Source organism: Oncorhynchus masou, chromosome 5 (assembly GCF_036934945.1).
Source record: "Oncorhynchus masou masou isolate Uvic2021 chromosome 5, UVic_Omas_1.1, whole genome shotgun sequence".
Lineage (NCBI taxonomy): Eukaryota > Metazoa > Chordata > Actinopteri > Salmoniformes > Salmonidae > Oncorhynchus > Oncorhynchus masou.
Genome location: NC_088216.1, coordinates 27384613 through 27399931, shown reverse-complemented (window position 1 = coordinate 27399931; position 15319 = coordinate 27384613). Strand labels below are relative to the sequence as shown.

The 15319-nt window shown below is 40.8% G+C and overlaps 2 protein-coding genes across 8 annotated transcripts in view; both read left to right on the top strand.

Annotated features, from left to right (window-relative positions):
- The first annotated feature begins 900 nt into the window (after window positions 1–900).
- LOC135526521 (immunoglobulin kappa light chain-like) lies at window positions 901–3109 on the top strand. 2 transcript variants are annotated; one of them, XM_064954972.1, is made up of 4 exons: window positions 901–1063; window positions 1283–1587; window positions 1859–1901; window positions 2512–3109. In XM_064954972.1, the coding sequence occupies exons 1-4, from the start codon at window positions 1015–1017 to the stop codon at window positions 2847–2849; spliced, it is 735 nt and encodes a 244-aa protein (XP_064811044.1). In that variant the 5' UTR covers window positions 901–1014; the 3' UTR covers window positions 2850–3109. The 2 variants fall into 2 exon arrangements, 1 of the variants encoding a protein (XP_064811044.1); XR_010453297.1 differs by having other exon boundaries at window positions 1027–1063; window positions 1283–1336; window positions 1787–1901; window positions 2512–2568.
- A 2155-nt stretch (window positions 3110–5264) lies between these two features.
- The window catches only part of LOC135538986 (SEC14-like protein 1), a 61437-nt gene continuing 51382 nt past the window's right edge, over window positions 5265–15319 (top strand). For 2 of the 6 annotated variants that reach the window (XM_064964905.1, XM_064964868.1), the window contains exons 1-6: window positions 5265–5420; window positions 6412–6537; window positions 7213–7369; window positions 8054–8229; window positions 9101–9270; window positions 10019–10178. The gene's annotated coding sequence lies outside the window, so the exon portion shown is untranslated. Of the gene's footprint in view, window positions 5421–6411; window positions 6542–7212; window positions 7370–8053; window positions 8230–9100; window positions 9271–10018; window positions 10179–15319 lie in introns of all 6 variants that reach the window. The other 4 variants (XM_064964878.1, XM_064964883.1, XM_064964893.1 and 1 more) reach the window with 4 other exon arrangements.

Genomic DNA, 15319 nt, shown 5'->3' with positions numbered 1-15319 from the left:
ACAGACACAGCAAACCTTCTTGCTACAGCTCGCATTGATGTGCCATGCAGGATGAGCTGCACTACCTGAGCCACTTGTGTGGGTTGTAGACTCCGTCTCATGCTACCACTAGAGTGAAAGCTCCGCCAGCATTCAAAAGTGATCAAAACATCAGCCAGGAAGCATAGGAATTGAGAAGTGGTCTGTGGTTGCCACCTGCAGAACCACTCCTTTATTGGGGGTGTCTTGCTAATTGCCTATAATTTCCACCTGTGAAATGTATTGTCAATCAGTGTTGCTTCCTAAGTGGAAAGTTTGATTTCACAGAAGTGTGATTGACTTGGAGTTACATTGTGTTGTTTAAGTATTCCCTTTATTTTTTTGAGCAGTGTATATATATCCTCTTAAGGATCGGACCCTTTTTAAAAATGTTCGCCTAAAATGACATACCCAAATATAACTGTCTGTAGCTCAGGACCTGAAGCAAGAAAGCAAGAAAGTCCCCCCTCGTGCCTTATTGCTTAAATAGATACCAGACAGACAGAAGATGCTTCTGAGAGGAAAAGAAGACGCCATGTCATATCTAGTGGATATATTCTCCTGAGACCCAGCAATTCATTTTTGTCCAAAAACATTCATTTTGGTTTGTGTCTAAGGCCATACATGCCACTCTGTTAGGGCCTGTTGTACCTATGAGAGGACATTCAAGACCTTTTAATGATATCACAATTGAATCAAAAGATATGTGTTCATACCCCTTTTTCATAATGAGAAATCATAGAGTTCTTATTGAACTCAAAAGCTACAAAAAATAGAATTGCTAAACTGTTCATTGCCAATGCAAATGGTAGAGGAAGTGTGTGTTTATGGGTGGCTGGTTTTGGAAGGGGGAGTGGGGCTGGCTGACGGTGTCAGTACAGTAAGCTGCTCTTTATAGGAGGCATTGTGAGTTTCAGAGCTGCATTGAAGTGAAGACCGTGTGTGAAGACATCTCTTTCTCTGATATCACCTCTGCTTCCAACAGAAGAGATCACCATGTTCCTTTCTACTGCTTCTATTACAGCCCTGCTACTCACTCTGTCTGGTAAGACTGACTGAACACTGACTAACTACAGTAAAGTGAAATCCCTGACTATAGATTATATTGTAAATATGGAGATGAGGACTTTCTGAAGTATTAATACCAGATCCATTGATATACTCTGCACTCACTCGGAGGCACAATGGTCTTGTATTGTAGGATCATGATGTATTGTAGTATTTTTATCCCCAATTACAACAAAATCTTTCTATATTTCTGCAGGTATGGAAGCTCTCGTACTGACCCAGGAAAAGTCCCTCTCTGTGAACCTGGGAGGTAATTTGAAAATACCCTGTGTTGTTAGTGATAGCTCTCAGACCTGGGCAATTTCATGGTACCGACAGAAGGTTGGAGGTGGCCCAAGTTTTTTGCTTGTTGACACCACAAGAGCAGCTGGGCTTCCTAACAGGTTCACATATTCTGAACCAGGATCTGGCTACACTGAGTATCTACACATCAATGAAATCACGGCTGAGGATGAGGCAGTGTATATCTGTGCTTGTGTTGGTGGCTGTGGCGCCAGTGCATAACACAGTGATGCAGTTCAATAGACTGCTCGTACAAAAATCCAACAGGGCTTCAGATTGGAAAACAATACTTATTAAATGTGCACAGGTCACTGAATGCCACCGTGAATAAAAGGGGATTGCGTTGGGTAATGATTCAATATCAAACTAAGTCCTTTTTTTCATTTTTTCATGGATTTCTACATCTTGATGAATGGAGACTTGCCAATGAGAAAAGCATGAAGAACGGTCTTCAGCACAGATGTTTTTGTATCGAGATGTATCACTGTGAGGACATGGTACCAAGTTTGGACAAGGAACTGAAGTCACCATTGGTGAGTAAAATCCCTTGTAAATAATCACGTGATATGTTTCCTTATATCAACAAATCTGTATTTTTTAACCTTTATTAAGTGACATGTAATGGTTAGAATACATTTTCAAATCTTCAGCATGTGTTGATTCAAATGTATATAACACAAAATATACATGATCAATAATAATGAATATTAATAATTGTTGAGGTAATATATTAGATAAAATCATACTGTACATTCATTTATTTAATTTATGGTAACAGGGACTACAGATGACAATTTGCCAGCTTGTTAAATCTGACACATTTACAGAGATAATCTTGATCAATGTGAATTGTGTCTTTCAAATAAACCTAATTAAGTCAAGTACACTAATTGTCTTATGAGAAAGAGGAAAGCATGTATTTTTTCAGGATTATAAGTGATATTCTGGAAAATATAAATAGACTACTGAGGCAGTTCAAAGTTTAACACTGGGATATTACATCTATGTTCAAAGATATATAATGAATTTCAAACAATTACAGTGTACTTCAAGTTAAATTCCATTCTTATTTTTTTCCAATGAGAAAGTATCTTGATCCATCTCACTGTTGCAGTCTGTATCTTTTGTGTCCTCCCCTGTCAGCCCGTCCTCCATCACCCCCTTCTCTGGTCCTGATGGCCCCAGCCCAGGCCCCTCTCTCTGGGGACAAGACCACCCTGGTGTGCCTGGCGCAGGGCTTCCACCCTGACGGTGCCTCCCTGTCCTGGTCTGATGACGGTGGCTCTCTGACGGGTGCTGAAGTTCAGAAGGGCGAGTCTCAGCGCCAGGCTGACGGCACGTACACCCTGAGCAGCCTCCTTAGTCTGCCCTCAACACGCTGGAGCTCCGGACAGACCTTCACTTGTCACCTGAGCCACTCAGCACTGACCAACCCACTGAGCAGGAGTGTGAACAACGGGCAATGTTCAATGTTCGGTTAGGTTTGCATTTCCCCCACTAATGGTTAAGATTAGGATTGAGGGAGGGGAAGCTGATCCTAGAACTGTCCCCCCCACCCCCCACCCCTAGCAGCAGTGTTCCACCAGATAGAGGGACTGTTAGTGTGCTTCACATAGTTTAATAGATTGGCAACTTGCTTTAGAAGGGACCTCTGATGATGAATGCTGTATTGCTTGTGAAGTAATCTGAAGAATTTCTGCATGTTGATGTGATGAGTTGAATAAAGCATTTCATGATATGATGTTGCCTCTATTTGATATTTAAATAATGAAAGCCATTGTGCAAAGGCTTTAAAGTAGACTTTTACCATACAATTCTTCAGTGTTGGTGTTAATCCATGAATTTATTGGGACCGTATTCTGTTCGTCAGCACCTCTCCAACATTTTAGGGTGTGTGTCAACGAATGCTTTAGACTGCATGAGTGGCAATTCATTTTAGGGGTATATTCAGTCCGCATCGCTGAAGTCCAACTTTACAGCGTGATTTAAATTCAAATGGAATGTTTAAAATACTACATTCACGTAAACGCTGCATATATCGGCTCAATCGGAAATGACCTTTAGTCTACATTTCTATCTCCGAATCTGTAACATGCTGACCAGACGGACACGTCGCGTGCGCGAGCGTCACAAAATAAATGTAGAAATCCATGTTATTCAATTATTGCACCCACACTGCTCATGCGCCAATGAGCATCTGCGATGCCAAGGGCTAAAATAGAACTCCTTTCTATTTCTGACGCAGATCGCGCTGCAAGTCCTGCCTCTCCCATCTCCTCATTGGGTTATAGAAGCAGGTACCCACGTGCCATTTCCTCATTGGTTATACCCACGTGGGTGATTGAAAGACGGACTGTTTTGCCGGTTGTCGTGGTAATACTATGAAAGTGTAGATGCAATCACCATATAAGTTCAAAGATGAAAAAGCCTGGAAGGAGGAGAGATGAGTAGAAACGATTCAGTGTTCCATCACTCGTGGGGACTTTACGTCACTGCCAAGTGTAAGAGGAGACATTGAAAATTTTCGTCCTTCGGCTGCTGCCGTAGAAGTGCCCATCCAAGAAGGCTCAAGGTCAGTGGCCACAGATAAAATTACATCAAATCACGTTATATGTACAGTAGCTTTGATTGGACTGATCATGTCAACATCTTACTTTCACAATCTTAGCTAGCAGTCATCATCATGAATCAAGTTGACAATCTACTGGCAAATCCTTTTTAATCCTTGTCATATGAAGAGAAATTATATATAAAACGTATAGGTGTTCATCGGCTATCGGACATTAACACTACAAAGGTGGAAATCGCAAATTCAATGAGTGGTTTGGAAGGAATCAGTGACAGTGGCTGTGTGGTCCCAAATCTGGGATTAAGGGTCTATTTTCCAAATTTAAAATTATAAACAATTAACATTGGCATTGCTGTCAATGAAGTATGATTTGTGCCATGCTCAAAACAACTGTTAACTTGGAGGACCGCTGCCCCACTATCCTGTTAAAGTGAGCCGAGCACAACAATGTGAGTCCAAAAAGTTCAGTTAGGTAAGTTAGGATCACCATTTTATTTTAAGAATGTGAAATGTCTGAATAATTGTACAGAGAATGATTTATTTCAGCTTATATTGCTTTAATCACATTCCCAGTGGGTCAGACGTTTACATGCACTCAATTAGTATTTGTTAGCATTGCCTTTAAATTGTTTAACTTGGGTCAAATGTTTCGGGTAGCCTTCCACAAGCTTCCCACAATAAGTTGGGTGAATTTTGGCCCATTCCTCCTGACAGAGCTGGTGCAACTGAGTCAGGTTTGTAGGTCTCCTTGCTCGCACACACTTTTTCAGTTCTGCCCACACATTTTCTATAGGATTGAGGTCAGGGCTTTGTGATGGCCACTCCAATACCTTGACTTTGTTGTCCTTTAACCATTTTTCCACAACTTTGGATGTACAGTTGGGGTCATTGTCCATTTGGAAGACCCATTTGTGACCAAGCTTTAACTTCCTGACTGATGTCTTGATCTGTGGCATTGTGTCGTATGACAAAACTGCACATTCTAGAGTGGACTTTTATTGTCCACAGCACAAGGTACACCTGTGTAATGATCATGCTGTTTCCTCAGCTTCTTGATATGCCACACCTGCCAACTGGATTCATTAACTTGGCAAAGGATAAATGCTCACATACAGGGATGTAAACAAATTAGTGCACTACATTTGAGAGAAATAAGCTTTGATGCATATGGAACCTTTCTGAGATCATTTATTTCAGTTCATGAAACAAGGGACCAACACTTTACATGTTGCGTTTATATTTTTGTTCAGTATATGTAGGTCGTGAATGGCCTCACACTCCAGTAGGTGGCGGTGTATGCATCTTAAATTGGATGCGATCCGCCAACACAATCCCAAAGAAGAAGTATTTTTGTCATTGAGGCGGCATGCTAGCAAAGTAGAGCTCATTTTCAACTTTTGTTAAAACCCTGCATGCGTTTATGTTTTGAGGAAAGGAGATGATTCGCATGGATGGAATTTACTGAAACACATTGATGAACATGGTAAGAAATGTGTCCTTGCTAACCTACCAGCCAAAAGCTGACGTTAGCAAGCTACGATTGTTAAACGTCCTACCAGGCCAAACAAGTGTAACGTTAGCTAGGACAATGACGGTCACATTTTGTAAAAAAACGGGAACTTGTTTCTGGTGACTGTTGTATTTATAACATGTAAATGTCACCGTATTCCCTATTTTGATCAGGGCACTTAGGAAATCGGGTGCCTTTCGGCAACCACGGTGTCGCGGTAGCTAATCTGGTTTTGGACCGGTGCTGCAGTGTAGCCATCATGGCGGTAGGCTGTAACCGTTCGCGTGTTAAAATCTGGTGACTGACGTACACACTTTAAACCATATATGCTCCTTTGGGACCCCTCTTTCAAAGAGTCAAAACTCTTCTAGCGATGGTAGTGAAAATAATAAGCGACTTTGATTTTTTTTTTTTATACATGACCCAAAACATTATGGGACGTTAATTGCTTGATGAATTCAGAAGCCACACCTGTGTAGACGCTTTCAATCTACGTTGTATCCTTCATTTACTCAAGCGTTTCCTTTATTTTGGTAGTTACCCGTATACTATAGCAGTGGGTTCTGTGAAGCCTGGCAGTTGTGAATATGTATACAGCAGTTTGACGCTCATGATACTGTGCACAAACCTTTGTCTTTAGAAACATACGTTCCCCTCAGTTTTGTGTTAATCTAAAATTATGTAATGTATTTACCATTCAATTAAACTAGATTCGTTTTTACTAGCCAGCTAATTTAGTGACAGAGGTACTATAGAATAGAGTACAGGTTTGGCTAGTACTCCACTGCCATAAAGGGTTCCCTGTTGGTGGTAATGGTACATGTTGTCCAGTAAAGGGCGTGGGTACTAGGATAAGATCAATAAACTCAAGAGGAACAGAAAATATTGTAACATATGAAACAAATGTTTGTCAACAATAAACTGCTCTTCTAAAACACTAATCTCCTATGTTTCCCATCTGTAGTGGTTCAGCATGTCTCAACGAGTTGGCTGTCCTTAGAAGTCAAGAGATGCATGCTGACAATAGTACACACTTCTGTGGAGCCAAGATTATGGATCCCTCTCACCTCTGCTGTAATTGGACTACTGGGCAAGTAGGCTACATGGCTTGGCCTATAATCTGTCTTTTTTCCTAAATGGCACACTAGTCCCTATTTAGTGCAGTACTTTGTCCAGGGCTTTGGTCAAAGTAGTGCACTATATAGGTACTAGGGTGCCATTAGGGAATCACTATGTAAATAATCTGGTCTTGGGCAGGTGCTGCAGTGTAGCCATCATGGCTGTATGTTGCAGCATGTCTTGTTAGACCTAGACTATAACAGGGGGTTCTGTGAAGCTGCCCTGGCAGTTGCAGGTGTGAGCATGTATACAGCAGTTTGATGCTCATGTATGATACTGCAGACAAACTTTGTCTTTAGATAACAGAAGTGTCCCTTCTATCTTTTGTGTTGACATAAATCAAATGCTGTAAGACGTCTTTGCAATTCAATGACACTATATTTGACCAGCTAGTTAACTTTAGTGGCAAAGGGGTACTGTCGTGACAAGTGTACACAGGTTTAGCTAGTAGTCTAGTCCCAGAAAGATTTCCCTGTTGGTGGTAGGGATACATATTCCAGTGAGGCATACCAGGATAATATCAATAGTCATGAGGACAGATCAAATAGTCTGTTTTATAAATTGAACTGTCTGACATATGAAACTGTAAATCATTTCAACAATAAACTGCATACTAAAACACTTCTGTAATCTTTCCCACCTGTAGTGGTTCAGGATATTTTAACAAGTCAATGTCCTTGAAGTCACGAGCATTGAGACCAGATGCATGAAGGGCCAAAGCATAGAACTAGAATGACAGATTCTATTTCCGTGTCGCCAAGATCCATGGATCCCTCTCACCTCTGTTGTAATTGGCCTACCTGGTAAGTAGGCTACATGGCTTTGCCTATAGTGTGTCTGTCCCAAATGACTCCCTATTTAATACAGTACTTTTGACCTGGGCCCATATGGCTCTGGTCAGAAGTTAGTGAACTATATGGGGAATGGTGTGTCATTCTGGACGTGCATGCTTTTGATAATCTGGTCTTGGGCAGGTGCTGCAGTGTAGCCATCATGGCAGTATGCTGCAGCGTGTCTTGTAGGACCTAGACTATAACAGGGGGTTCTGTGAAGCTGCCCTGGCAGTTGCAGGTGTGAGCATGTATACAGCAGTTTGATGCTCATGTATGATACTGCAGACAAACGTTGTCTTTTAGAAAACTAAAGTTGTGTCCCTTCAATATTTTTTTGTGTTGAAATAAATACAAGGATGTACACGTATTTACAATTCAATGACACTAGATTTGACCAGCTAGTTAACTTTAGCGGCAAAGGGGTACTGTCGTGAAAAGCGTACAAAGGTTTGGCTAGTAGTCTAGACCCAGAAAGATTTCCCTGTTGGTGGTAATGATACACCTTCCAGTGAGGCATACCAGGATAATATCAATAGTCATGAGGGACAGATCAAATAGTCTGTTTTATAAATTGAACTGTCTGACATGGATCTGTTTATCATTTCAACAATAAACTGCATACTAAAACACTTCTGTAATCTTTCCCACCTGTAGTGGTTCAGGATATTTTAACAAGTCAATGTCCTTGAAGTCACATGATGGGAGCCATTGAGACCAGATGCATGATGACAATGAAGCGGCAAAGCATAGAAATAGGATGACATAGATTCTATTTCCATGGCTCCAAGATCCATGGATCCCTCTCACCTCTGCTGTAATTGGCCTACCTGGTAAGTAGGCTACATGGCCTTGCCTATAGTGTGTCTGTCCCAAATGACTCCCTATTTAATACAGTACTTTTGACCTGGGCCCATATGGCTCTGGTCAGAAGTTGGTGAACTATATGGGGAATGGTGTGTCATTCTGGACGTGCATGCTTTTGATAATCTGGTCTTGGGCAGGTGCTGCAGTGTAGCCATCATGGCAGTATGCTGCAGCGTGTCTTGTAGGACCTAGACTATAACAGGGGGTTCTGTGAAGCTGCCCTGGCAGTTGCAGGTGTGAGCATGTATACAGCAGTTTGATGCTCATGTATGATACTGCAGACAAACTGTGTCTTTAGATAACAGAAGTGTCCCTTCTATTTTTTTTGTGTTGAAATAATGCTGTAGATGTATTTACAATTAAATTAAACAAGATTGGCTTTCGCCAACTAACTTTAGTGGGAAAGGGGTACTGTAGAAGATTATACAGGTTTAGTAGTCTAGTGCAGGGGTGTCAAACTCATTCCATGGAGGGCTGAGTGTATGCTGCCTTTTAATTTCCTTTCAATTTGTATGTAATAGACTTAAACAACCAGGTGACTGGAGTTTAAAACTAATCAATGAGCTCAATTGATCATGCAAGTACGAGGGAGAAGCGAAAACCCGCAGACAGTCGTCCCTCCACTGAATGAGTTTGCCCACATGGTCTAGTGACTAAGATTTCCCTGTTGGTGTTAACAATAACGTTGTCCAGTAGAGGGCATACTTTGGATAATATCAATAAACTCATGAGGAGCATATCAAATTATTAAATTGAACTGTCCCACATATGAAACCAATGTTTATCAGATCAGCAAACTACTGTACTAAAAACGTATCTTCTGTTTCTCACCTGTAGTGGGTCGGCATCTCATCGTGTCCGATGTCCTTGATGAACTCACATGATGGGTGGTCTGTTGAGACCAGGTGCATGATGACAATGAAGAGGCAAAGCATAGAAATATATTATCACATTCGATTTCTGTTAGAAATGGGTTCCTCTCACCGCTGCTGTAATTAGCCTACTGGGTAAGTAGGCTACATGGCTTGGCCTATAGCCTGTGTCCCAAATGGCACACTATTCCCTACTTAGTGCACTACTTTTTAAGCTATGTGGCTTGGGCTATAGTCTGGCCTTTTCACCAAATGGCACTATTCTCCATTTAGTGCACTACTTTTGTCCAGGGCTTTGGTCAAAGTAGTGCACTATATAGGTACTAGGGTGCCATTAGGGAATCACTATGTAAATAATCTGGTCTTGGGCAGGTGCTGCAGTGTAGCCATCATGGCTGTATGCTGCAGCGTGTCTTGTAGGACCTAGACTATAACAGGGGGTTCTGTGAAGCTGCCCTGGCAGTTGCAGGTGTGAGCATGTATACAGCAGTTTGATGCTCATGTATGATACTGCAGACAAACGTTGTCTTTAGATAGCAGAAGTGTCCCTTCTATCTTTTGTGTTGACATAAATCAAATGCTGTAAGACGTCTTTGCAATTCAATGACACTATATTTGACCAGCTAGTTAACTTTTGTGGCAAAGGGGTACTGTCGTGACAAGTGTACACAGGTTTAGCTAGTAGTCTAGTCCCAGAAAGATTTCCCTGTTGGTGGTAGTGATACACATATTCCAGTGAGGCATACCAGGATAATATCAATAGTCATGAGGGACAGATCAAATAGTCTGTTTTATAAATTGAACTGTCTGACATATGAAACTGTAAATCATTTCAACAATAAACTGCATACTAAAACACTTCTGTAATCTTTCCCACCTGTAGTGGTTCAGGATATTTTAACAAGTCAATGTCCTTGAAGTCACGTGCGGCATTGAGACCAGATGCATGAAGGGCCAAAGCATAGAACTAGAATGACAGATTCTATTTCCGTGTCGCCAAGATCCATGGATCCCTCTCACCTCTGTTGTAATTGGCCTACCTGGTAAGTAGGCTACATGGCCTTGCCTATAGTGTGTCTGTCCCAAATGACTCCCTATTTAATACAGTACTTTTGACCTGGGCCCATATGGCTCTGGTCAGAAGTTAGTGAACTATATGGAGAATGGTGTGTCATTCTGGACGTGCATGCTTTTGATAATCTGGTCTTGGGCAGGTGCTGCAGTGTAGCCATCATGGCTGTATGCTGCAGCGTGTCTTGTAGGACCTAGACTATAACAGGGGGTTCTGTGAAGCTGCCCTGGCAGTTGCAGGTGTGAGCATGTATACAGCAGTTTGATGCTCATGTATGATACTGCAGACAAACGGTCTTTAGAAAACAGATGTATGCCTGCCTCCCTTATATATTTTATGGTGGTTAAATGCTGTAGGTGTATTGTGCAACTCCCAGCCTATTTCCTCATTGCATGTGTCATGCTTCGTAGGCTACACCCACCATTTCCAACTTATCTTGTGTAAAGATTTGTCAATTACATAAGCGATAATCAAGGAGCTATGTGTTCTGTGGAAAATTATGAAAGACTTGGAAAGCATGTTCTACGACGCACTAGCGGAGTGGAACTTACCTCCCAGTGTGTTGCGTTCTGGAAAACGCATAGAACCCCTGCGTTGTATCATGGCTATAATTTGGCATAATTAGCAGAAGTGTGTTCCAAATCCACTGAAGTAGCTAGCAAGTTTAATTGATAGCTACAGTAGTTGCCTTAGTAACCAAACAGACTTGCTTATTTAGCTTACCAAACCAGAGAAGACTCCCGTTGGGCAATGGACGACTGTATAACTCCTCGGTCAACAGATTGTCACCAATCATGTTCACATTGTCATGCAGCATCACGCGGTTGTTAGCTAATTGTCATGCTTGTGAAAATCTGCCAATTTTCCTCAACAGTACGTAATGTCACTGAGAACAAGTTAATAATCTCGAGAGAAACATGTGTAATGTTGTAGTTGATGAAATTTATGCTAATGTTTTTGTCCACATGAACTCCTTGAAGGAGAGCTTTCCTTGTCCCATAATTCAGAGGATGGCCCATTGATGACACATGGGCAATTTACGCAATGGCTGTTAATACAATTCCAATGGAATTTCCGCTTCTCAAAAGTATCTGACCAAACCAGCAGTCTTATTTTACTATTATGAAAAAGTTTTCAATTTGACTTTTGCTGTAAAAAGCAGTTCAAACATGGAAGAATGAACTCTAGCCATTGAATTATACTGTTTTATTTTTACCTTTATTTAACTAGGCAAGTCAGTTAAGAAAAAATTCTTACATGGCGTTATAGGGAAATAATGCATACTCTAGAATACCAATCCGAAACGAGTATTTAACAATTCCATGGTAAAAAGTAGTGGTCTCCAACGTTTTCTAGCATGCGAGCTAGGGATGCACGATATATCAGTGAGCATATCAGAAACTAGATGTCTAGTTTAACGCTTATGTTCAAAACCGATGTCAACGTTTGTGCATACCTATATAACGTAGGTACATGGCGTAATGGTGCCACGTAAAATGTTGCGCTACACATGCAACGCAGCATTCCTAACCTACCCCACAATGTCTGTGTGGATCGAGTAAACATTGGAAAGAGTAAGAATTTCAGCGCGACAACTAAAAGGCAAAATCATTGAAGCCAAGATAATGGAATTTATTGCCCTTGACAATCAACCGTTCTCTGTCGTGGGTGATGTTGGCTTCCACCATCTGGTCGAGCACCGGTACACACTACCAAGTACGCTGTTTTTCAGATGTTGCCCTACCGGAGCGTCACTGTTATTAGCTTCACAACATACATACTATGGAACGCCGTTTGGGTCTTTACGTGTCAAAAAAAGATACAGTAGCACTGTCAAAGCTGTACAAAAAAAGTCTACAAACACCGGCCACGAACGATGTGTTTACAATACCGCTTTGGTAATAAAGCATAATTTGTTCAACCGCAACTTCTGGGGTAGCTAGATTTACCTTGATACCTAGCTAGCACCAATATAACCAGCCTGAAAAAAATGACCAGTAGAAACTGCAGTCATTTTCATTATTCTTAGAAGTCATTTTGGAATCCTTTTGAGTAAGTATTGTTATTCGACTATTGAAATTGTAACTAGCCAGCTACTTAACCCTGTTGCCGAAAGCTAGCGTTATAAGCAGCCAGCGAGCTTCATCTGGCTAGTGATGCTCGACAGGACTGGGTTATTTTGTGAAGCTAATCACAATAAGGATTAGGCACAATAGTGGAAATTGCGGTTTGCCTTCAAAATAAACGTATGTAATTGACAGTGATGCAAATTAATACAAAGTAGACCTATGCCAAACTGTTATTTTGAAGGATAACTGCAAAGTCCACTACTGTGGCTAATCATTATTGTGGCTAGCTTCATAGGTGTCTGATCACCATTAATCAAATAAGAACTGTCTTGTAAATGGGGTTAATTTTGATGACATCTAACTATAGCTACTGAAACGGTTGTCTTTTTGCTATGTTTTTGGGGAAGAACATTGTTTGCATCCATGAGCTAGCTAGCTTTTTTATGACCTGCATTGTAGGTGTGTGAGAACTTTACCAGCATATCATACGTATCGATGAATCGTTGTGACGTGATATTGTAATCAATGTGTAAAATGTGTAAACGTGTTAAATTATGTGCAGTCATTCAGGTCCTGATTGGTCGACAAGCTTATTTAGTGTTATTTGACACTCAAAGACCCAAACAGAGTTCCATAGAAATCCTGGTTGAGAATGAAACGAATGAACGAAACAGCACAGCATGTAAGTGAAAGAAATAGGTTTTGATTATGTTTTACTTGTAATGGGGACATGCGTAAATGCCAACAAAATAACTTTTTGGTGTGTGTGTGTGTAACCTTTTATTTAACTCGGCAAGTCTGTTAACCAATTCTTATTTACTATGAAGGCTTAACCAAGACAAACACGGACGACCCTGGGCCAATCGTGCTCCTCCATATAGGACTCTCAATCACTGCCGGATGTGATACAGCCTGGATTCGAACCAAGGACTGTAGTGACGCTTCTTGCATTGAGTGCCTTAGACCGCTGTGTATTTGTAACTATTTAACTGTACTAGAATGCTTAAAAGCCCCCTAAAATGTTTATCTGTATTTATTAATTTAAAAAAATGTCAAGGAAAATATTGGATATCGGCAAATTGTCATTGTTGCATCACTAATGAGAGCTACTAAAACAATTTTTTTTATATATATATAGTGTTCAAATTGGCACATTATTCTCCTCTGCAACTCTTCCACGGGATTTGTTTGTTGATAACTGGTCAAATAATGGGTCATGAAGGAGGCCCCATTAAAATGTGTTCTGTACTTTTATTTTTTGAAATTTTACACTCAATTGGATTATTACAAATGTGCATTGAGTAGTTATCTGAGTCCATGTCGATGTTTAAATCAGATACATTGAGGTCTGGTGGAAACTAACACATTTGAGTTTAATTCTCCTTTAATTATGCATTAAGCAAGAAAGGAATGTCAGTCTAGCTATGTTTCTGCTGTTAGGCCTGCTGCAGCACAGTTTGCAAAACAATGGCAACCCAACTGATACTACAAATCATATCTCTGTCAGGTAAGCCTACTATGCAGTTACCATTTTAATTGGTTTTGGGGGAAAGTCTGCCTGCGGTCTTGTGTAATCATTAGCATGCGTCGACCCACAAGACGGCAATCATTAGCATGCGTCGACCCACAAGACGGCAATCATTAGCATCCCTAACTGGATGTATAGAGTGCTAGACAAATGCGCACACCAAACAGACTGGGGCAATATTGCTGGAAATGAATTGGCAGATATTGTTACGTTTGTCTTTTTAAGCCGATGGTTGCTACCCAGTGGGTGGGATAATGTCAATGATGTGTAGATTGGATAGCAGCCGGGAGCTTTGTTTATGACCGTTTGCGGTAGAACGCAAAAAAAATAAAAGCAGTAAAGGAGCAGAATCAAACTCACCGTTGATGTTTTGTCTGATGTATATTCATAGAACTAGATTAAATGTTATGTATAGTGGTGTATTGTCATCACGATAACCATTTGTCAAAGATTCAGTGATGTATGTTGTTATCCACTTCCTGTAGCAAGCAACAAACGCTACAACCATGAAAAATGTGTTCATGACAGAATGACCTTGCAGGGGGCTCTGTAACAACTTGACTCTCAGCCAAGACCATATCACATTTGTGTGACTGTATTTCTGGAACATGCTGTTCTCTTGGTGTAAACTAATGTGGCATGATGTCAGAACTGTAGTTTTGCTGTACAATTGTTCATGACTCATCAATAAAACTAGTAAACAACTTCATTTTTTCCATGTCAAATCTATTCATTTTAATGCTGTGAAAATGTCACCATGAAAGCATTTGCACCACCTTAAGTTTTAACCTTGGTGGGTTTGATGGTAGACCTTGGTTTGGTGCTGAATGGATGTCATGTTACTAGTTTCCCTTAGAATGGAGTCAACTACATTTCAATCAGCACTAGCCATCTGTGCTAAATGTCTTGCATACTCCGTGTGTGATTCCATGGCCTGAAGAATAAGCTTCGTCCCAAGGCTGCTGCTTATGCCCAGAAGGCCTTGTCATTGATGGCACTGTTATGAAATATGAGCTAAAATCCCTATGTTTGACACGCACGTGCTAAGAATGGCACGGATAGACTGACATTGCCCTGTGTGGATCTTAGAGGATTATCTTTGTTCTACTTAGCTCTAAACTCTGCAGATAACTACATGTGCATGATTCCACAGCCATGTGAAATGTTTCCATATTGCAGCTGAATGCAAATTATTCTTACCTCTTAATTTCTCTGCTGGGATTTGGTGTTCTCAAATGGTTATCCAACAGGAAGCCCTGCCCTAGGGGAAGTGGGTAATTGTGGAACCTCACATGTAAAACATTTGAGGACACAAGGCTATGCCTTACACAACAGTCCCCCTGTGCCATAATGTCATAACTTTATCAAATTGAATCAATGGAATGTTGATAAAGGCATTGCAGCGGTGGAAGCAGATAATACATGGCTAATGAGGTTAGTATTGAAAATGTCATTACCAGTTTAGTCAAGTAAAACAAAGTAAAATACGTTTTCATGATAGCTTCATGATTTCCA

Bases quoted from the DNA above. Each gene is read 5' to 3' on its own strand.
- LOC135526521 (XM_064954972.1), top strand. From the start codon at position 1,015: ATGTTCCTTTCTACTGCTTCTATTACAGCCCTGCTACTCACTCTGTCT. The intron at 1,588-1,858 runs TAACACAGTGAT...GTATCACTGTGA, and splicing joins GTGGCTGTGGCGCCAGTGCA to GGACATGGTACCAAGTTTGG. The intron at 1,902-2,511 runs GTGAGTAAAATC...CTCCCCTGTCAG, and splicing joins AGGAACTGAAGTCACCATTG to CCCGTCCTCCATCACCCCCT.